General features: G+C 43.9%; 1 protein-coding gene across 5 annotated transcripts in view; it reads right to left on the reverse strand.

Moving 5' to 3' along the window:
- Positions 1-23,683, reverse strand: part of FSTL5 (follistatin like 5) — a 563,532-nt gene that overhangs the window by 459,179 nt on the left and 80,670 nt on the right. For 3 of the 5 annotated variants that reach the window (XM_053256998.1, XM_053257000.1, XM_053256996.1), the window contains one exon: positions 2,826-2,859. In XM_053256998.1, coding sequence (XP_053112973.1) covers positions 2,826-2,859 — 34 coding nt within the window. The remainder of the gene's footprint in view (positions 1-2,825; positions 2,860-23,683) is intronic. The other 2 variants (XM_053256999.1, XM_053256997.1) reach the window with 1 other exon arrangement.

The following is a 23,683-nucleotide window of genomic DNA, read 5'->3' on the forward strand; positions in this document are numbered from 1 at the left end:
GGGACAGCATGCTGTGTGGGGCATTGTGCTGTCTTAATCATGTGAAAGTGGGGCTGGTCCGAAAGAATAGTCGGGCCCAAACCGATGCAAAGTTTGATGATTAATATGCCTTTCTGCCAATGCCTTAAAGAGGACAGACATATGCTAAGCAGCACATTGTGGGATATAGAAAACTACTCAGTGATGCTCAGTACTGCTAAGCAACATATTAATGGATTTAGAAGACATACAAAATAGCCATTTGCAGATCACAAAAGCAGGAATGCAACTTTACACAACTACAAAACTTAGTTCACAAAAGGTCCAAACCTGACTGCTGTTTCTACCTGCCATTCATGGCAGGTGTGAAGTATTTTAAGCATTCAAAATCTGTGTGCCACTGTAGAAAGAATTCTCCCAATTCTTTCACTGTTGTTAAGGAATAAAGTGCCTTAAGGAACCAATGGATCATGAACTACTTCCCCATCTGTTCCCTTCTAATGCACATATGCTTGTGCTCTCATGGTTAAGGGTTATGTCAGCACCAATATTAACCAGGGTTAATAATAATGACAAGGGATCAGGAGCATTATGTCTATGCCAGTCATCTATAATCTCCCACAAAGAAACAGTGAGATCAGCACATTTTTAAAATGCCCATAAGCTCAAACAGTGTGCAGAACAGTGGTATAATATTTTGAAAGAATGGTTGCAGCAAAGAAATCCAAGGCACTCAAGCTGATCTTCAACTTTCTGCTTAAGTGACAACATGTGGAGAGTATGTAGGGAAAAATCAAGAGAAAAACAATCTGATGCAATAACGGGTACAAAAGAATGAAAACTCGGTTGCAGCACAATAGAGTTTCACATAGCTGCTCGGAGAGAATGGATTCTTCCACTAAACTAGTGTTGGCAGACTTTAATAGATAGAGTCGTTGGGAATATTTTACAAGCCTTCGACAACTGTATACTTGGTTAGTCTGTTAAAGTGAAGACCTAATGAACCTCTGAACATGCTGGGTCTTGCCAACTTGCAGAGTGTTGGTGACCTCCCTTAACATATTTCACACTGCATGGAAGCAGCATGCTCAGAAATCATTCTTAAGAGTCCGTTTAGCAGCAGCTGCTGTGAAGAAAAATACCTTCTAGAAAACTTGAAGCTATAAAAGAGGAGGACAACAAGTATGCGGTGTCTCTCACAGACACATACAATAGATTTTAAGCATCTTTTACCACTATTTCTAAAACCTACACAGCCAATGAAAAAGCACCTTTTACCACTACTTCTAAAAGCTACCCAGCTTCATCGTCAGTGCTGAAGGCAATATTTGATTGTGGAAGGGAAGGAAAAGAAAGCTTATGCAGACAAATAGCGATATCTGTTTTTAACCCTAATGCTGGTAGGTTTGGAAGCTCTGATGTGCTGCACATGTGACAGTAATAGGTTTCCTATTAATCTCAGTGAACAACCACAAATTTCTATATACTGCTTTACAACAAAAGTTTCCAAAGCGGTTTACATAGAGAAATAATAAATAAATAAATAAAATGGATCCCTGTCCCCAAAGGGCTCTCTGTCTAAAAAGAAACATAAGATAGATACCAGCAACAGTCACTGGAGGTGCTGTGCTGGGGGTGGGTAGGGCCAGTTACTCTCCCTCTGCTAAATAAAGAAAATCATCACATTAAAAAGGTGCCTCTTTGCCCTGTTAGCAGGGGTAGGCAATAATTTTGAGCATGCAAAGAGATGCACAAACTGAACTGAAAGTTTTTCATTCTTTGCACTGAATCCACTGAAGTTCTTCATTCTTTGCCTTCATATGTACACACTAGAGTTCCCACAGTTGTGATCAAAACACTGGTCAGGAGCCTAGTGTCTGGGGAGGTAAATGTGCTTGTATAATTTGTTTTAGAATAGACAGGCAGCCACACATAAACTCAACTTTTTAAAGATACTTGTTCTGTACTAGGAGTGATATGACATATCCTGATTCATATACAGAAAAGTAGGGTTTGCTCCAAAATCCTAAACATAAAATGAAAATCCACCTGAAATTCAGAGCTGCTTCTAGATACAAACAACGAGCCTGTTTCTTTAGTGTTTCCTGTCTTTAAAAACAACACACACACACACACACACACACACACACAAATACAATGCACAACTTCTGCTCAGGAAACACAACTTTGTAACAAATGCCTCTAATGTAGCAAATTTTACAACGTTTGGGACCAATTCGAATCAGAAGAAAATGTGTGATGTAAAAACTTTCTATCAAGAAAAGCAGGTTAAAAGAGTCATTTCACATTACTTATTATGTACCATAGATTTTTCTGTTCAAAATTCCTTATCCTTTCATTTCTGCAGATTTCATTCCATAAAGCATATTTATTTAGTGGAAATATGGGGAATAGCATTAGAACCTCCTTTTACATATTATTTCACAATGCTCACTAGTGTTTTGCCTTCCACTCTCAATGAGGCAGATAGATTTCCATAAAACAAGCTGCTGTGAAGTTTCACAGTATTCCTTCACAGCATAAACCAATACACGCTAAAGGAACAAAATGAACAGAAATTTCTGTAATTGAAAAGTTCAATGTATTTTAATTAAGGAAAATTCTAATAAGCTCTTCATACAAGTGTAAATAAAACTGGGATTGAAGAAACTTAATACTAGCTTACATTTGACAGATGTTATTCCATATTTTGTCATTCATACAATATTAAATTGAACAACAGACAAAACATGAGATCATCATATTAGCAGCCATAAGGACTGGCTTCCAATAAATTACAAAACAAGCTTGGATTTTAAAACAAAATAACTGCTGTCATTACATACCTTTATTTCTTGAACTCTCTGGGCTCTTTTCCTGCTGTAATTTAAAACAAAGAAAACAATAATTAAGTCATTGATATTGTATGTATGAAAAAGTATAAGAAAATGCTTATTACACTAGAGAAATATCAACTAATCTTTTTGTATACCATTGATACATAAATGTGAGGCTAATGATTGTTCATTTATAATAGGGAAGTTCCACTAAATTTGATAGGATTAAACCAGCAACTCAATATCAGATACAAATCAAAAAAATTTTTCAAAGTAATAAAAGGATTTGAAGCTCCAAATGCCAACTTGGCATAAAACCTATGTAATGAATTGATGTTAAATCTGCCAGTAGGGCACTGTGGTGACAGTTCCTGGTTTTTTGGACTGACTGAGTTCCTGTTTACTTCAGTGGCTGGTAGATGGAATTTTCTTCCAGACATGTTATTTAGCAATAAAATATTTGAGAGGGATGCTTGATCACTGAATCTCCTGATATTCAGAGGTATAGTGCCTCTGAACATGGAAGTTCCACATAGTTATCATGACTAACAGCCAATGATATACCTATCTTATCCAGAATTTTACTAAACCTCTTTTAAAGCCATCGAACAACATTAACGAACAACATTAAACATGACACTGACATGCTGGCTTTGGGCATGTGATTACTTGATTTTATTGATGCCATAAGGCCGGTATAGACAATATGCTGCTGGCACACAGGGTAAGAAGAAAGGGTCATGATAAGAAGTGTTCCAACTGTGATGCTAGTGGAGGGCATCCTGACATTCTCTTGGAATATCCCTTCAAAGGTATTTTGAGTGCATTTAGAGGGGCAATTCCAATGAACAGCCCACACATACTGTACAATAAAGGGAGATACAATAAAAAGAAATTGCATTCGGTGCAATTTCTATGCCATCCTATGCAATTTCTGTGCCATCCTACTTTTCACATCTGCCAGGAATATATTGTCCATACCAGTCCATGTTATTTTTACATTGTGATAACCCAACTGAAAGCAGGATAAATACACAAATGAATAAACAAACCACCCTGAGCCTTAAAGATAGAGGGGCTATAATTTAAAAACAAAAGCCCTAAATGTATCAGGTTGAAAAGCTGATCAACTGCCCAAAAGACAAACAAAGTCACTGATGAATCCTGCAAGTCATTCATCTAACAAGCAGGCCCCCTTGTCCTTATCACAGTCTAAAGTTAAAGTTGACAACTCATTTGTTCATTCATTTACATTTGCCTTCCTCTATGACACATATCTTATTTGTATCCAGGCAACCATGAGAATATTATTTCTCATTCAACCATTAACTGACATCATATTGCATTTTCCATTTTAATTTCTAAGCATATTTCACTTTGATTGACAAGTCAATTCTATAAAAATATTGGTGTTGTTATAAGAGTTTGGAAGTACATATACAACTTGTGCAAAGTTCCTAACAAAGGTGCTCCACAATTTAAATGCAGTCTTCCACTAAAGAAAAAACAAATAGTAACTGCATATAGTTGCACTCAAGCATCCTTCGGAAGCAAGAAAACTCACAACACACAATTTGGTAGTACATGATTGCAGCTCTGCTTTTTGATAACCAGGTAACTGTGGTTCTAGGGGAGCATCTTACTAGAGGAGCGCATGATTTGTTTTTTGTAACTAATCACAAATCCAATCTCAAAAAAAAAAAAGAAAGAAAGAAAGAATGGACTTGTCAAATCAGAAATGTGTGGGAAAATTCACAGCTCGCTTGTAGGGAACAATGGGGAACTTGAATCACCCCATTGTTCCCTGTGGGTAGGCCCTAGAGACATTAAAGTGGGTTGGGTCATAGAGCATGATGGGTGCTACCTTCCACCCAACCCATTTTAAAAAAACTGTTAAGCGCATTATTTTAAATTTTTAAAAAACTTTCCCCAAAAACCCCATATGATCCTAAAGGGTAGGGGCAGGGGGTAGGTTTTAAAAAATCACCTACTTGCCCATTTTGTTTATGGGTTGATGTTAGATAGCATCCATCATGCCATACCACCCAACCTACATTGATGTCCCTAGGACTAACCCATGGGGAACAATGGGGCAATTCAAGTTCCCCATTGTTCTCTATGGGTGAAACAAGCAGAGTGTGCTGTACACATTTTTGCAACCCAGCCTTGAAAAACAACACTGCAGAACAAAAGCACACACAGTCCCTCCCAACACAGAACACACATCTTGCCACACATACAGTCCAAAGAAGGCCAAAAATGAATCACTGATCCACTACTTCAGCATTGCAACAGCTGCCACAGCAGCACCCTTAGCAGCCAGCAAGTATAGCCATAAGCTCAACTAGAACAATGTCTTCAACCACATTTTGAATGAGTACACCTTGCAATGCAGATTGCAGACCAGACAAGAGCAGTGAGTGAAGCACACATGAATCTCAAGGCCAGACATGAAATATTAAACAGAGAGCTGCCACTGTCCATTTCTCACCACAATACCATCTCACAAACAGACCAAACCACAACTCAAGTAAGGCAAGCGAACACACAGGTTTTGTCTTTGTCAAAGTTCCAGAAAAACCAGAGAGTTAACAGCAAGCAAAAGCACAGTAAGCATATTATACTTAGTTACTCAGTGCTGAGAAAACCATAAAATCAAACCTTCCTTCCTTCCATCCATCCTGCCTGCCACAGAGATAGGAGAACAGAGCAGTCATGGCCTTATGGACCAATGGTCTGACAAGAAAGTAACAAGGCTTCTTCTAGATCAGGGCTGCTCAGCTTCGGCCCTCCTGAAGATGTTGGCTTACAATTCCCATAATCCATGACTAACGGCCCAATGGCAGGGGTTTATGGGAGTTGTAGATGAAAAACAGTGGAGGGGCAGCTAGATTGAGCAGGCCTGTTCTAGACTTACCATGAAAAGTCTTATTTTTTCTTTTCTTTTCCAGCATAAGCATACATCCCTGCCTGCCTATGGATAACACCACGGCCTCAAATTAGTGCTGTGCCCCAACTGACAGCCTGACACATGGGTCAGGGCACCAGTCCATATACCACCAGCAAACATGGCAGTGGCATACGGGTGTGTCTGCATGTGTCAGCAGCGCTAATGGGAAAATTGTGTCACAACTGGATTTGGGTTTAAGTGGCACAGCAGGGAAATGCTTGATTAACAAGGAGGAGGTTACTGGTTCAAATCCCTGCTGGTACTATATTGGGCAGCAGCGATACAGGGAGATGCTGAAAGGCAGCATCTCATACTGCACAGGAGGAGACAATGGTAAACCCCTCCTGTATTAGACCAAAGAAAACCACAGTGCTCTGTGGGAACCAGGAGTCAAAATCGACTTGATGACACACTTTACTTACTAGGGTGGGATGAGCTGCCAGTGATGTTGTAGTGGGTAGGGGTGACCATGAGTCACTTACCCTCCATGGTCTGCTTGGGTTAACCCAGCAGGGAGAGGTTGGCCTTCAGGAATACCAGCCACTCTACCATTTCAGCATCCAAGCATGAGCCAATAGATGTCATCATGCCCCCCAGGCATGAAGAACACCCTCTCACTCTGTACGGATGTGCATGAAACTTGTATGCCCAGTTCAAGCCCAAACCAGACTTGAATGGAACCGAACATGTTCAGTTTCCCAGCCCCCCTTGAGGTGGCAAAAGTTAAAAACACTCACCACCTCCTGGGGGCACTCCATCGATTTCTCCTCCCCCCGCCGGCCTGCCCCTAGTCTCCAATTGGCCTGGTTCAGGTGGTTTTCCAGCCATTTCTGGCCCATTCTGGGCATCTTCGCATGGGCAGAAACCATTTTAGAGGACACCGTGAATGTGCACTAGCCATCTGTGTGGTTACACAGATGGCCAATGCACAAATGCGGCAGCTTAAAAAATGGCCACCACCCACACAAAGAGGCCCAGAACAGGCCGGAAACAGTCAGAAAACTGGGCTGATTAGCGGCTGGGGGGAGGCCAGCAGGGGTAGGGGGAGAGGGAGAGAGGGAGAGGGGAGAGAGAGAGAGAGAAAGAGAGAGAGAGAGAGAGAGAGAGAGAGAGAGAGAGAGAGAGAGAGAGAGCGCCTCTGTGGCAGAATCCCCTGGGGGCAGTGAGTTTTTTTTTTTTAAAAAATCATTAGAACACCTAGACTAGCCGGGGGGTGGGATTCGGCTTGAGTTCAACCTCAACCTGATCCGGTTCAGCCCAGGGGTAAGTCCTCAAGCCAGCCAAGTTCGATGCTGAGCCAGTCACACATCCCTATCACTCTGGACTCTGGTTGGTGGGCATGAGAGAAACTATCTGTCAAGCATCGCCAAGTCTGGCCAGACTTGGTGGCACGTTGCCCAAAACTGGATTGGCTCTACCTCCCGCTCTGCCACCAGCTCCTGAAGGTACTGCAGCACACACTGCTCAGGAGAGGAGAGCTGGTCTTGTGGTAGCAAGCATGACTTGTCCCCTTAGCTAAGCAGGGTCTGCCCTGGTTGCATTGGGAGACTAGAAGTGTGAGCACTGTAGGATATTCCCCTCAGGGGATGGAGCCGCTCTGGGAAGAGCAGAAGGTTCCAAGTTCCCTCCCTGATATATTCAAGATAGGGCTGAGAGAGATTCCTGCCTGCAACCTTGGAGGAGCCGCTACCAGTCTGTGAAGCCAATACTGAGCTAGATAGACCAATGGACTGACTCAGTATATGGCAGCTTCCTATGTTCCTATGACTACTGCAGGGCTCAGTGGGTTCTTTCTACCCCCTGGCAAGGCACCAAGGAACCCCTTCATGAATCACTGGATGGAGCATGGTGGAGGAACTGCCAGCTCACTTGGGCCTGTCAGGAACACCATGTTACTGGACCAGGAGTGGCAGTGATAGTACTGCTGCTAGGGATGGACTGCACACTAGCAGCAAGTGCTCCAGCACCTGGTTGTGCCTCAGCCGCTGAAACCAGGAGGTCCCTCCACTTGGGGTGAATGCTTTGCCCTTCATCCTTGGGTCACATAGGCAGGACAAAACATGCTCTGCCAATTTACCCAGGGGGGTCCTGAGCCACTCTACCACTTCAGTCCTCAGCCAGTCTGCCAAGGCAATTTCTTCCTCGGGGATCTGTGTGGTCTGGAGCTCACCCATTGTCTTCTCGAGAAGAGCGGCAGGCAAAGCCTGGCTCAGTGCTGCTGCTTTGGCACACAAGCTGTTTATTGCAACAAAGAATAGCTCGGGTGCCAAGACTACCTCAGATAGTAGTGCCCATTTCTGGTTGAATAGGTCTCACACTTCCAAGCCACGTCTCCTTGCCAAGCTGTGGCCAGCTCTTGCTCCTGTAGGCACCAGAGCGAAAGAAAGGTGGAGTTACACTGTATCAGAACACCCTGAGGGACCAGGTGTTCAGGTAGGTCCAGCTCAAGATCCCACTATGAGCAGGTCCAGCTCAAGATCCCACCCAGGCAGCCATTCCCCTACCTAGTGATTCATGGCTGCCAACAGCTCACCTGAGGTGTGGTCAATGTCCAGCACCTCCACATGCAGCACAGCCCATCTGGGCTTGGCTGCATGCTAGCTGCTGGCCACACCACCACCAACAGATGTCCCCTCACTCTCCTTCCCCCCACAAGTGTGCCATGAGAGACAGGAAGGCAATGTGCCTCCCACTCTGACTGCTGCACAGATCCACAGTGAATTATGTGCTGGTGTCAGGTGTTGCTGACAGCTCAGCAGCCCCGACATGGCCTCCCTGCATGTCCAGTACAGAGAAGGCACCACCCGCCTATTACAGGTGGTTCGGTAGTTGGGGGACAAGCAGTCAGAGCAGCAGGCAGAAGCTGGCATTCTCTACCACCTGAAATGGCTGGTTATCCAAATCTATCATCTCCCCAAGGGCCCTGGTAATGAGATGAGGCTCTGGCCGACCAGACTCCTTGCCCACCAACTGGTTCCACCGCACAGGCAACTTCCCTTGCTTGGGAGCAAGAGAAGGTGCCTTGCCCTCATGCAATCCAGAAGGATACCATGATTGATTGTATCAACAGCCACTGAGAGATCCAGAAGATCCAACCATGTTACAGATGTTTCTGACCTCACAAGTATTGGAACAGGCAATGTATTGCCTGCACATAGGCAATGGGATGTCACTATGCCACCAGCAAAGGTGGGCCCAGTATCAGGGAAGAGCCAAACAGAGGGCTTTGCTGAGCAACCGATCAAGACCCAGGGAAAGCCCTGCCTGTACATCTTGTAAACCACTAAGCCAAATGCAACCCAGCAACCATGAAATGTGACTTGCCATATCTGTCCTGCTTGGAGATTTATCAAGCTGCTGCTACAGGGATGCTCTAAGAGGAAAAGGATAATATGACACCTCCTCCCCACTGCAGGCAAGTGCTCAGCATCCACAGGCCAGGCTACCAAGGCAGGAACCTTGGCACCCAAGCAATCTAAGACTTGCCACCAAGCCATGCACTTGCAGCAGGGGTGTTCCTAACTAAAAACGAGGAAAGAAGAGGCAAGCCTCAGTGGGTGAGGAGGCCAATATGAACAGCATGCCCAGTGGAGTGAGGAGGAGCGTTGGAAGTGAGGCGTACAGGATGGCACATGTTGTGGGTGGGGAACAGGCACTTGCTGCCCTTCTTGTGCCTACACTTGAGACAACCGCATCACCCTGTCTCATAGCAGCGTTGCCCCTGTGCTGCTGGGCTGTTTTTATTTATTTAATATATTTAGATTTCTGACTTTTAGAATAAAGTCATCACAGGGCAGCTAACAATGTTTACAAAGTGTAAGAGTCACAAAGTGTGCAAGATTACACTCTCCAAGTAATACTCTTTGCAAGAGTGGGAAAACATCCACCTTTTTATTGTTATAACCTTGTTTAAACAAATAAATGATTGTGGAACAGGGCTGGCGCAAACATCCACACTGCCTGAGGGAAGCACCTGGGCATCCTGTCCCCTCACCATCTGGGTTTGGCACTGCTCCTTGCTTCAATGGTCCTTTCTGCCACCTACTTCCTGTCACCATTTCCAGCCAGGTAGCTGGGAAAACCAGTTTGGCTTCACAACCAAGAATCCACACTGTGTGGATTCCACACTGTGTATGGATTCTCACAACCAAGAATCCACAACACACAAAAATTCCTAAAATTTCACCCCTTTGCTTCCTTGGGGGGTTGGGTGGCAGTTGACACCCATGGGTGCCACCTAGCCCTTAAAAATCAATTGAACTGATTTGTATTTGAACCAAATCAAATTTGACTCAAATCAGATTTGAGGACAGCAGATCCGAGCTCGAATTGAGTCAGGCTGAGTTGATTCAAACTCAAACTGAATAGCAAAAATCAGTTCGTACACATCCCTACTAGACTAGATGGGAAGTGGTAACTGGTGACAACCGCCGATAGTGGAGGGCGGGGCAGGATGCCTGCTACTCACCACCCCATGCACAGGTGCTGCCTGAGGCCATCACCTCACCTCATCTCACTGGAGACCCACCCTGGTTAAGGTATGCTCAGCACAGGGCCACCATTTCTTTTTCTGGAAGACTCCTGTGCCCTTATCAGCTGCCTGACAGGCAGAACCACTAGCCTGTTAAAGGCAGCTGTTAAAGGCAGCGAGACATGCCCTTCCCCCAAATAAGCAATCCTAGTTCTGGTGTAACTAATCTGTGAAGAGAGTTCTTGAAAAGAAAAAGAATATATATATATTTGGGGAATGGTAATCATATCAAACAAATTTAGCCATTTGTAGTTGTGTTGAATATTATAGAAACTGCAGTTTCAACAGCAGGGAAGAGGCCAAAATAAATTAGAAGCAGATTATCCTGCTGGCATCTACCTGAATTTCAGCTCCAAGCTAGCCTCCCTCCCCCACATAAAAGCTAACAATAATACAATTTTATTGTGGCACTAGCTAACCAGCTTATTTGAGGGGACTATTACAACACTACTAAAGGCTATTTCAGTGCTTTTACATACTATTAGGAGTATATCAAAACAGTTGGGGACAACAATATTATAACAAAAGTATGTCAGCAGCCAAACTGGTTCATTAATTCTGTGTGGATCTCTCTAATTATATGAGTATCATCAGCACCACACTTTTAACAGCAGGATTTTTCCACCTCCTAATAGCAGTATTGGAGTTAGCCCTGCTTACTAAGCAGAGTAGCACCTTTTAAAGCCGTGCCTCTCATATTTTGCAGGGGGAGAGTAACCAAACCTGTCTAACCCCAGCTCAGCATTTTGTCAGTGGTTGTTGCTGGTGTCTAGCTTGTGATTCTTTTTTAGATTGTGGGCCCTTTTTGGACAGGGAATCATCTTATTTCTTTTTCTATATAAACTACTCTGTGTTGGTTTTTTGTTGAAAAGTACCATATAAATATAAAAGCAGCAGCCCACATTCTCTGCAGATGTACAGGGGTGAACAAAGAGCTCCACCTTCACAGGGAGCTTTGATACTAGCTGCATTGCAGACTTGCCCAACAGAGCAGGAACCATTTTTTCCTTCTCTCTTCTCTCCACAGAAGCCTTGTTTGCTGCCTGGAACATACCCCTGAGGGCTGAAAGCCGACAGTGCAGCTGGTGCACAAGCTCCCTGTGAGGTCCTGCTCTTCCTTCATAAGCAGTGGAGGAGCCACCATTGGGCAACAGGGTTCAAAGAGCCCAGGCCGCTGCCCCTCAGGGGCCACGCCTAGCAGTCCCAACACACACACCCCACATATAATTTCAGCTGCGGGGTGTGTGGTTTAGCTCCCATACGGGGCCACACAGCACCGTTCGTGAGCTAAATCGGGGCCAGTGCTACATTCACAGCATGGCAAGAGAGACTCTCCCTGCCTTAAAGGCAGGGAGAGTCATTCCTGGCCATGCTGCACATGCAAAACTGGCCCTAAATTAGCTCCCAAACGTGGCCATGCAGCACCGTTCGGGAGTTAGATGGCCAGTGCTGTGTTCACAGTGCAGCCAGGATCGGCTCTCCCTGTCTATAGAACAGGGAGAGTCTCTCCAGCTGTGCTGCAAATGCAGAGCTGACCAACTTAAATCCTGAACAAGGCTGTGCAGCCCCGTTCGGGAGCTAAACCACACCAGACGTCAGATGTGGGGGGCACAGCTAAATGCTGATGTCAGATGCAGGGGGCGGGGCGAGGGGGCCACAGTGGTGGCCGAACATGGGCTGCTGCTGGCCTCCCTCTGCCACTGCTCATAAGTCTGTGCAGAATGTAGGACAACAACAACAAGGGATACGTCACAATTTTCATTGTGCAATATGCCCGATGACCAGGTTCTGTTTAGAACTCTACCACTATCTATCTATATATTTATCTAAGGTGTGCCCGTTGTTAATCCCATGTGTGGCAGCTCTCGCGAGAGTTCACAAGCGAGCTGCCGGCAGGGGGAAAGGAAAGCAGCGGAGCCAGAGGACAGGCAGGAGAACAAGAAACAAAATGGCAGTGGGGACGGGAAGAAAACGGTAGCAGTGGAAGGCGGGTGGGGAAAACTAAAGGTGCAGATGCTCTGCACCCAGCCAAGCTAGTAATATTTAAGGCATTTACAGCCTCTAGGCTACTATCATTGCATATTGTATCATTACATATCAATCACATTCAACAAAGATCCTTAGAATATATCTTGGTATATATGACAACTTTCAGTCATCTTGTTATTACCAATCATTTTATTATATAGAGCTTACTCTTAGGTATTTCTGTCAATGAGAATCAGATTTCACAAGAAATGGGAGAGGATGAAGGATCTGTAACAGGAGTTTGGGTTGTCATCTTTCTCCTCAAAGGCTCAGTGCTTTTAACAGCTGCACGGAAGGGAGAAATTATCCCTGTTGTGCAGTTATTAGACACAGAGTCTCTGTCAGGGAAAAGATGCAGGTCGTCTTGCATCATCAGAGTTAATTGAAGGTTCAGCCCAGTGTTAATGAAATCAGAAATGGACCATCAAAGCCTAAGATTAATTTAACGCTGCAGCTTTCTACAAACCTACCTAGTCCTTGAGAAAACATGTTGCTACATTTTGCTAGCATACATTAGAATCAGAGTTACTTAAGTTCTGCTCAGGATTTAAAGTGCTGGAAATATGAGAACAGATTATGGTCAATTGCCAATCAAGCTCTGCTTAATGAAAATAAATTCCTGAATTTAACAGAATCAGACTCTGTGATAACATGGGGCATTGATCAGACTTATATTTCTCTAGCAAAATTCACTAAGAACTTACTGTTTAATATCAACTAATATTAGGGGGGTGGGGGGAGTAAGCTCTGTCTTCTGCTTATCATCACATTGCATGGACTAGTAGCAAACATGAAGTGAATCCAGACCCAAGATAATGATGATTAAAGTATCCTACCAATTTCTCCTTCTAAATAGACACAAAAACTCTGAACAGAACAAACGGTCTTGCGGTGGCAGAACAAACAGACTGAACAGTCTCAACCTCAGACTGCAGGTGAGGAAATCACTTTTTTGAATACACTCCTACATTTAAAAATAATACCACAAGTAGAAAACTAATATAACAGGATGGAGGTCAAGTTAAATTCTTTACTACTCTTACTACTACTACTACTACACATATACTAGAGGGGGCACACACCTCTACAGGTATATAAATATTCATAGTAGTAGCAGTAGCAGATGATGATGATCCTTTAGCTTTGGGGTGCTCATTTTCTATTTTCAGACATTTCCCCTATATCATGGGAAAGCATTTTTTAAAATGGCATCCCTTACCTATCATACAGTAGATTCTATGATCTCAGCTTCCAGGGGGTACTCTTGGATCCAGACCTCACCTCACCCTGGTATCTCAGGTGGAGGCCGTGTCCAGGAGTGCTTTTTATCAGCTCAGGGTGATTCGACAGCTGCGTCCATTCCTTGAGGAGGATGACCTCAGAACAGTGGTGCACCAGTTGGTAACCTCCAGGCTTGACTACTGTAATGCACTCTACGTGGGGCTGCTTTTGTACATAGTTCAGAAACTTCAGTTAGTTCAAAATGCGGCAGCCAGGCTGGTCTCCGGGGCAACTCGGAGAGACCATATGATGCCTGTTTTGAAACAGCTGCACTGGCTGTCAATACATTTCTGTGCAAAATACAAAGTGTTAGTTATTACCTTTAAAGCCCTGAACGCCTTAGGTCCAGGTTACCTTAGAGAGCACCTTCTTCAGTCTGATCCCTACCGCACGCTAAGATCATCTGAGGAGGTCACCGCCCATCTGGTGGTGACTCAGAGGCGGGCCTTCTCTGCAGCTGCTCCTAGATTGTGGAATGCGCTCCCTGCAGAAATCTGTAATTTGATTTCTTTATTGGCATTTAGGAGAACCCTAAAGACCTACCTGTCCGGCCTGGCCTTCCAGGGTTTTTAAATTGTTTTAAAGGGTTCTTAACGTATCAGGTTTTTACAAGGTTTTGAATTGTTTTGGGGTTTTTTTAGCTGCTTTATTGTATTTTAAAATCTTTGGTTTTGATCATTGATTGATTTTAACTGTTTTGTGGTATTTGTGAACTTCCCAGAGCTATTCTGTAAGGGCGGTCTAGAAAGTGAACAAATAAATAATAATAAATAAATAAATATACCAGCTCAGACCAAGACAGGTATATAAGGCAGGACTTCTATATTTTAAATGCACGCTTCAGTTAATAAAAGATGTGAATCAAACTGATTTGAGATATTCTTCCAGCACAGGAACAATGTTCTTCAATCGGTTAAGTTATTCTTTCCATATTCATTGAATACATGGAAGGGCGGGGGGAGATGGCCTTCCCAACACCATTGTGCCTGCTGGCCACAGCCCCAGCAGATCTATACATTCAACGTTTGCCTGCATAGGACATTGCTGAATGCACAATGGTTTACCCATGTGTTCAGTTCTTCCCTGTACAGACGAGTGCTAATCAGTGTGGTGTAGTGATTAGAGTGCTAGACTAGGACCGGGAAGACCCGAGTTCAAATCCCCATTCAGCCAGGATACTAGCTGGGTGACTCTGGGCCAGTCACTTCTCTCTCAGCCTAACCTACTTCACAGGGTTGTTGTGAGGAGAAACGTAAGCATGTAGTACACCGCTCTGGGTTCCTTGGAGGAAGAGTGGGATATAAATGCAAATCATCATCATCATCATCATCACTCAGATGCCTTGGGGCATGACCAATGGGCACATCAGCATGGGGAATGTGGCACTCCCACTGCCCCTTTTACAAGTTGAATGAACACTGGGAGGGAAACTTCTGATGTAAAAGGCCTTTTACACCAGTGACTGCTATTGTTATTAAATGGATCATGATAAGCTTTCATAGCATTGCACAGAAATGCTTATTCTGGAGAAGGGCAAGGCCAGGAGGATGAACTGAGAAATAGTAGCTTAAGAGAGGTCTGTAAGGGGTTGCAGACTATATTGTGGAATGGGGAAGCCCTGCAGAGCTGCAAGTGTGACTGGAAGTTTGCTGACTCCAGACCAGAACCATCTGGGTAATCTAGGAAGCATACACACAGCGCACACCAGACCTTGGCCACAAGCATTTGTGTGTTGTAGCAGTTAATGCGTTGGACTAGGAGTGGAGATATCTGGGTTCAAAATCCTCATCCAGCCATGAAGCTCCTTGGGTGACCATAGTCTAGTCACTGTGGCAGTTCTTACAATCAGCCTAAACTGGGCCAGAAAAGCCAAGTCCTGTCTTTGCTGATTGTAAGAACCGGGACCCAAGCAGATCCCAGTGGCAGCACAGCAGCAAACCCCACAATGAGGCCACCCCCTTAAATGGGATTAAGAGAGCTAGTGCTGCTCCCAGCCAACATCAGATCCCCGTAATGTACACCGCCTAGAGATTTCTATATTAGGCAGTATAGAAATTCAATCAATCAATCATGCACTGCACACTTATGGTATCCTTCCCAGCCACTGAATCTCTGCTCTGTTGGATGCCACTGGCAATTGTTTGGGTGGGCGATCCACCCACCTAGCAGATAGAGGGATCATCTCTGGGGAGGTAACTACTAGCAGCCTTCCTCACTGCTTTCACTCGAGCCCTTTCTTATTGATCATGAGAAAGGGCTCACTACCTCTCAACCTAAAATACCTCACAGTTTTGCTGTAACAATAAACAGTAGTGCCCCACGACACTGAAGCAACCCACCCAAAGCCATTCCTCATCCCCCCACCACCACACACACAGGGCTATCCCCAGACAAGGCAGCAGGGGGCCCAATAGCAAGGTGCTACCCCACATCCGTGCCCACCACTGCAGCAAGCACACCCTCAGAACATCTCTGCTGCTTTGCCTCTTCTCCATTCCTCTCCCAAGAGAGGCCCCTCCCATCCTTACAGACCCGAGAGCCAGTCCGCACTAGTGTGGCTGTTCTGCTCATTTCTACCCTTCAGCTGCACATCTGCCCTCCTCCTGGATGTGAATAACAGAACCACCAGCAGCTGCTTCCAACAGCACTGCTGAAGGCTTCTTCTCTGCTTGACATCGCACCCTCAGCCCCAGTGCTGCCCACTTGCCTCAGCATCCATTCGCAATGGTGCAGGTGGCTGTAATAGCAGTGGTACCAGAGAGAGGGGAAAACGACTAATAAGGATACACCGTCCTAAGCCACTGTTTGAGAGTAACAGAGGAGTGGCAAAGAACACTGCAAACCAGGCACTTGGGTGGTAGCAGGTACAGATAGAAAGAATCTCTCCATGAGATACAGCTATATCTAGCAGCTGCGCTTCTAACTAGTAATTGCTCAGTGGCAGAGCTTATGCTTTACATCTCCGTTTCAATGCCTGGCATTTCCAGGTAGGGCTGAGAAAGATCTCCGGTTGAAACCTTGGAAAGCTGACACCAGTGTAGATAATACTGATCTAAGTGGATCAATGTTCTGATTCAGTACAAGGCAGCTTCATATATATGTTCATCCTAAAAGAGCCATCTATCTCTGAGCAAGCCGACATGTTGCATGTACTACAACTGTACAAATGGATGTTTTTCTATATTTTTTAAAAAAAAAACTTGAAAAAATGAAACTACAGGTGGCCCTGGTTATCCACAGGGGTTCTGCTCTTGGCTGTAACTGTGGATAAAGGAACCACGGATAACAAGACCTTGAGACAATGGGAATGGGGGCGGCGGGTAGGTTACTGGAGAGCAAAAACTGGCTAAAAATTGAGGAAATAAGATAGAGTGCCATACCATGCGCTGCAGGTTTCCAGCTGTCCAGCAATGTCGCTCCAAACCCCCAATTTCAGCAATTTCCCACAAAAAAACCACCGGAATTTTTTTATTTTACAATAGAGCTACAAAATGGCTCCTTTCAGCAAAATGGTGGCTGGAAATGACCTCGTCACCTTGGAATTGTGGATATGCTAATTTTAACCTTTAAAAAGAAACAAACCACATATAGCGAGGTCAGGTGCATATAACGAGTCCAAGTCTCTATTGCCCGACCACAGATATGTCACACCGCGATTGTCGGAACCGCAGGTAACAAGTGCCACCTGTTTTTGAAAAGATACATAAGACTCAACAAGTGATACTCATAGTCAGATTTGCCAGAAGCATGGCAGATTTAGGAATTGCTATAAGAATAATCAGATCAGGATTCAGAAGTGCCAGAACTGCCATGTTCAGCTCATTTTATAGTATGGTGCGGGCCTACCATGCTGTCAACACTGATGTTTAGTTAAATAGGAGTACTGCTACAAATAGTTATATACCAGTCTTTACATAGAAAAAATAATATATAAATAAGATGGTTCCTCTGCCCCCAAAAGGTCTCACAGTCTAACAGTGGGTCTCACAGTCTAACAGGCCCTGTATCTAGCAGGGACTAGAGATAGGGCCTTTTCGGTTGTGGCCCCTCGGCTTTGGAACACCGTCCCTGAAGAACTTTGCCAGGCTCCCTCCCTCAGTGTTTTTAAAAAAACAAAACTAAAAACATACCTTTTAAAGGAGGCTTTTTAATGCTCCATTTTTGTTATATCTGGTAGGTTCTTTCATTTTTAGTTTTTATAACTCTCAGTTTTTCGCTTTTAAACAATTTTTTAAATTTGAACTTTATACTAATTATGCTTTTTAACCTGACTTTTAACTTGTTTACTCAATGTGGTTAATTTTATTACTTTTATTGCATATTGTATATTGTATCTATTTTATTGTTGTGAGCTTCCCCGAGCAGTAGTGTACTGGATGGGCAGGTATAAATATTTTAAATAATTAAATGAATAAATAATAAGAAACATAAGGCAGATACCAACAACAGCCACTGGAGGGACACTGTGCTGGGGTTGGATAGGGCCAATTGCTCTTTCCCTGCTACATATAAGAGAAACCACTTCCAAAGGAGTCTCTTTGCTCAGTTAGTAGGGATAAGAGGGGAGTAACATTCCTAACACTATTTATGAAGCTTAATGGCCATTTAACATAAATGTCATATATGTATAACCCCTGTTAACTCTGCAAAGAGGCCCCCTTTTAAACATGGTGATTCTCTTTATTTAGCAGGGGGAGAGTAACTCAGCACAGCACCTCCAGTGACTGTTGCTGGTGTGTATCTCACATTTCTTTTTAGATTGTGAGCTCTTTGGGGACAGGGATCCATCTTATTTATTTATTATTACTCTATGTAAACTGCTTTAGAAACTTTAGTTGAAAAGTGGTATATAAATATTTATTGTTATTGTTGTTATAATAAAGGCCGTGTTGACACAATCATAAGGATCCCAGTTAAAAAATCAATCAGCATTAGTGAGTCCTGTGCATCTGATTGTGAGAACCCAGAATTTCAGGGCAATGTTGGTCAAACTGCTCCAGTAAACCAGCATTTAACCAGGATAGGTTAAATCAATGCTGGTTAAATGCTGGTTTACCAGAGCAGTTTGCACAGGATTGCCCTGAAATTCTGGGTTCTCACAATCAGATGCACAGGACTCACTAATGCTGATTGATTTTTTAACTGGGATCCTTATGACTGTGTGAACTCATCCAAGAGAAGAATAATGTTTTTCCATGCTATAAACTGCTGTTAATTTCTGCAGCTCCTTTATAACCAATACGCATTATTCTGCTACCCAGAATTCCTAATTACTTAAATGTACCTAACAGGTTAATTCAGTGTGCACTAGCCAAACTGATATGAGAGGAGTTGCACTGTGTTGCATCATGTTATGTTTCATCATCTTATGTCAGCCAAGCCAGTGAGGTGTAACAATGCACAGCACACCAGAACTGAAAAGAAGCCTCTCTTTTGTGCCAGGCCGGCTGTATTCAGTCCAGACTTTTCAATACGCAGCAGATGAAAAGGAGAAAATTTTCCACTGGGTTTGTGACAAGAAGCGATTCTGGATGGCTGACCACACAAATTGCTATTCTGCCATATTGCAAGCTCTGAGTTACTGGCAATATATCTACCCTGGCATGGTTTTTTATTTTTTTTATTTATTTTTTAATGGATTTAAGTGCATTGAAATGCTTTAACAGGAATAAAAATATAATATTTCCTTATTCTAGCTGTTATACATTGCAATTCAGGACACAGTTACTTGGAAATATTGTATATTACATTAAAATCAAGGAGACTCACTTCCAAGGCTATGAATTGAAGGTCAGAGTGACAGTCTCCATATCAAGATATCCTTTTCAGGATGTGTTAGATATACTGACATTATTATCATGCAGCAATGATGAGTGAAGACCATACACATGGCTTGAAATTGCTATTTTGGTAAGGAAGATCTGCCTTTTATAACCTCTCAGCATTGCAAAGAAAACCACACACATCACAAAGAAAATCACAAGGAAGGAGAATGACAAATGTGAGCTAAAATAGTGCCATATTGAATCCAGAAAGAAAGCTTGGCTTAAAGTGAAACTCTGACTCCACTGTAGCCCATTAAAGCTTTTGAATAATGAAACTTACATTTCAAAAAATCGACAGGAACGTCTACACTTTCTAGCAGGGCATGTTTAACAGCAGGGAAAAAATACAGGTGAAGCTGCAATCCCAGAGATTAAGTGCCAAATTCACATGCTCAGTTTGTGTTAAATGATGAGGGCATATTTAAATACTTAGATTGCATCAGCCATGCAGGTGATGCAACCATGTAGTTGACACATACATGCAGGAGCAGTTAAATAGCTACCGAGAGGGTTTCCTGGCACCAACAGCCAGAATTCAGATCTTCAGAGGCAAGAGTCAGGCAAACCCCACAACCAGCACAAGCTGCCAAAATGCATCACCCAGGCCTCAGTGGTGAGAATGAACTTGGCAATGAGGAGTCCCAGGAACCCCAACATGAATGGTACCACTTGAGCTAGATTCACCTAAGAGGGCATTCACCCAGATGTACCATCTCTTTCTTTAGAGCCCACTCACCTACACAGGGAATACATCAGGAAAGAGGTGGCTGCAAAACAGGAGTGCTTAATTCCATGCCCAAATACTGTCCCTTTAAGGGTCAACACTCTGGCCAAATTCAGACATAACACAGAACTCACCACCACCACCGAGCTTCCCTGTCTGAATTCAGAGATCTAGTGCTCGCTTCCTCTCTGAAGAGGAGCGGGATCTGGCCTGCCTCGGTCTATATCCTTTTAGTTAGTCAGTCATCATTCATTTATGGTCACAATTTTGGCAGGCACAGTGCGGTGGGGAGCAACAGCTAAGCCTTGGTGAGCACCTTAGGTAAGCATTTGGCATCATGAAGGGCTGTCAGATCCCACGATGCTTGGCAGATCAGGGATGCTGGCTTACCCCTTCTACTCTGTGAACTACACCCTTCCAAAAGGCTAGGTGGCTTGGGGGGGGGGGGCGGGAGGTGCGCCAACAGAGACCCGACCTTAGGACGGCTAAGATGGGCAGCCTCCACTTTAGGGCTATGGGGCTGCTTGGAGCCAAGGTGTTATCGCCCGTGTCAACTAGGCCAAGGCGATAGTGATGTGCATGAACCAGTTTGCAGGCCATGTTACAGGCCTGCGAACTGGTTCGCAAGTGGCCCGGTACGGCGGTCCAATGCCAGGGGGGTCACTTTAAGAGCGGGGGAGTAGTACTTACCCCTTCCGCCACTTTCCCCCCTCCGGCGCTCCAGTTTTGAGTAAAAATTTCAGGGCGGCAGCAGTCCTCCCTGCTGCCCCTGCCCTCTTATTGTCTGCCCAAACCAGAAGTAACTGCCGCGCATGCGCGTGCCCCGCACACATCACAGTGATGTGCGCAGAGCGCACGAGCACGTCAGCGACGCGCGCCCGCATGTTGGCGGCACGCGCATGCGTGGCAGTTACTTCTGGTTTGGGCAGACAACAAGGGGGCAGGGGTGGCAGGGAGGACCACTGCTGCCCCACAATTTTTACTCAAAACTGGAGCGCCGGAGGAGGGAAAGCGGCGGGAGGGGTAAGTATAACACACATTTAGATTCCTGATATCTTTCTCAGACCCTTTTGGTGATATGCTTTAAGGGCAGGAAGCCCTTAAAGCAACCCTCCCCGGTGTCGGACCATGCCTCCGTGGTCCGTGCACATCACTACAAGGCAGCCACGTGCGTGGCCGGCCTTGTAGGAACCGCACTGTTGGGGGTGGAGTGCCAATCCCAGCCTATGTCCTCTTGCAGTTAAAATTTCAATCAATTGTGGCCCTTATTTCTCCAATTAACTTGTGCTCGTGTCTCCTTGGGGTGTGGGTGCAATGGAGGCAGCCACAAACCGAAGCCCAAGCAGCAAACCTCACTTCACACCGAAGGTTCAAATTGGAGCTTGGTGACTGAATCCTCAGTGTGAGTTAGGTTCCAAACTGCAGTTTCATGGATTCAGACAAACAGTTACACAGACCCCAGCCACATGTAATTCCAGTTTCATGCGATGTCTGAATGCAGTCTCTGTAACAGACTCTGCTTCCAGCATGGCTTACATGTAAGATAAAACTATCAGCAGAGACTGTTCAGTAAATCTGGGGGTGAGGAAGTGATGTTCACACAAGAGGAGACATTTCCTCAAAAAAGCAGGACCCAGTCCATTACTGGCAGGGGAGGGAACAACTGTGAAGGATCAACAACCAGGCTAGTAGCAGAATGTCTCAAGGGAATCTCAGTGTGGGTACAGAACACACAATGCATAGCGTCTCACCAAAAGGATCTGAGAAAGATATCAGGAATCTAAATGTGTGTTGTGATAATAAAGGAAGGTGCTGATGAATATGCCAGACAATCCTACTTTGTATCCCAGTTCCAAACACGATTCAATTCTGATGCTTCCACACATGTATCATTTTATGGAAAGCTTTCTGATTTGCAATCTGTGTTTTACACTCCAGCAATTCTGACTTTGTCAGAGTACCTTCTATGTTGATTTCTTAGTCTGAAACATACTTCTCTCTATATGCCCCTATGGCTTTCTCCATTAAAAGTGCATGAATTTGCTTCCCCTTTTGCTCACCCTGAAACTGAAAAAAGAGAAAAAGATCTATGACACAGTGACTGAGACACCTATTGAAATAGCAAGAATCCCTTATTTCATTAACATTAACAAAGAGACGGATCTTTGATCTATTGAAGTTAATGGACAATTTGAGTTGGAATAATGATTGCAACTTGATTGTATTCTTGTAACAAGGGTCTTGAAAACATAATACCAAAAGTTTTAGAAACCAAAATAACAACACTAAGCTTACACATACACACTTTGAACGGTTTCATTGTTTTTGTATATTGGTACTTGGCAATACCATAACATACTTCGTTTAAATTAAAAGGGGGAAACTGTGTTTGCATATCCTCCCACAAAATCTAACCTTTGAAATAGCTTCTAGTAAAATAGAACAGTATGATCTACTCAGCTTACAACAGTCACATTATTAATTAGTCTAGCACTCACTTAGGTCTGGTTTTGACACAGAGATGAATTATTAGAACATAAATCACTAATTAAAGGAAGGTTGGGTAGAAGAGTGTGTACAAACCTATTTGCTTGATTAACATACTTTTGATCATGAAAGCCAGTCATTGGTCATATTGTATAAAGTAGTTATGATCCCCCCCAAAAATAATTGTCCATGCTCATTATATTTTATACTTGCCCTGTGGTAGAACTGACATTACTGTTCACCTTTTGTAATGACCCAGAAGAAAGAAATGTTATAAACTTTCATCCTAGTTCAGCAAGAGCATGCAAGAGCATGAATTTATTAATTGTCATGATTTGTACCCCATCTTTCCTACTTAAAAATAGGCACAACACAAGACAGTTCAACAATACAAGAAAAAAACACAGTGGTATAATAAAATAAATACTAAAAAGAGCAGTGAAAAGAACTATTCTACATCTGTATTACAAAAAGTACAACAGACTGGACACAGTCTGTGCATGGTCTGTGCACCATCTGCATAGTACTCCACTTCCAATACTAGGTGCTGCCTCTGTTCAGGCAAGTCGCATTGAAAACTTAAACAGCAGGGGAAGCAGTCTCACGGAAACTCACAACGCCCCCCCCCCCGCCAAACAGCAACTTTTTTACACTGGATATACAACTTCCTAGATCTATATTGCAGCGATTAAATTCGAGACAAGACATTGGCAATGTGAACAGCACCCAGCTGTCCGGGTAGGGACTGTGCTGTCATAATGCAGGAAGTGTGAAAGCACACTTCTGAGATCCGAGGAGACCCCTTTGCAGGGTCTAATCTGGAAAGCGCCCTAGAGATGAAGAAAGAAATAATGAGTTATTTGGCATTTGCATTATCCTATGGCCAAACAAAACATGAAGTTAAATATGTTACTTAGCTTGGGCTTCCTTTAAAGTTTTAAACAACAGCTGTGCAAGATGTGTTTAACCTTTTAATTCTGCACAATGGTAGGCAACCTTCACTGGTGCAAGGCCCTGATCTGTATCAGGATGCAGAAGTAG

This window comes from Hemicordylus capensis, chromosome 5 (genome assembly GCF_027244095.1).
Source record: "Hemicordylus capensis ecotype Gifberg chromosome 5, rHemCap1.1.pri, whole genome shotgun sequence".
Taxonomy (NCBI): Eukaryota; Metazoa; Chordata; class Lepidosauria; order Squamata; family Cordylidae; genus Hemicordylus; species Hemicordylus capensis.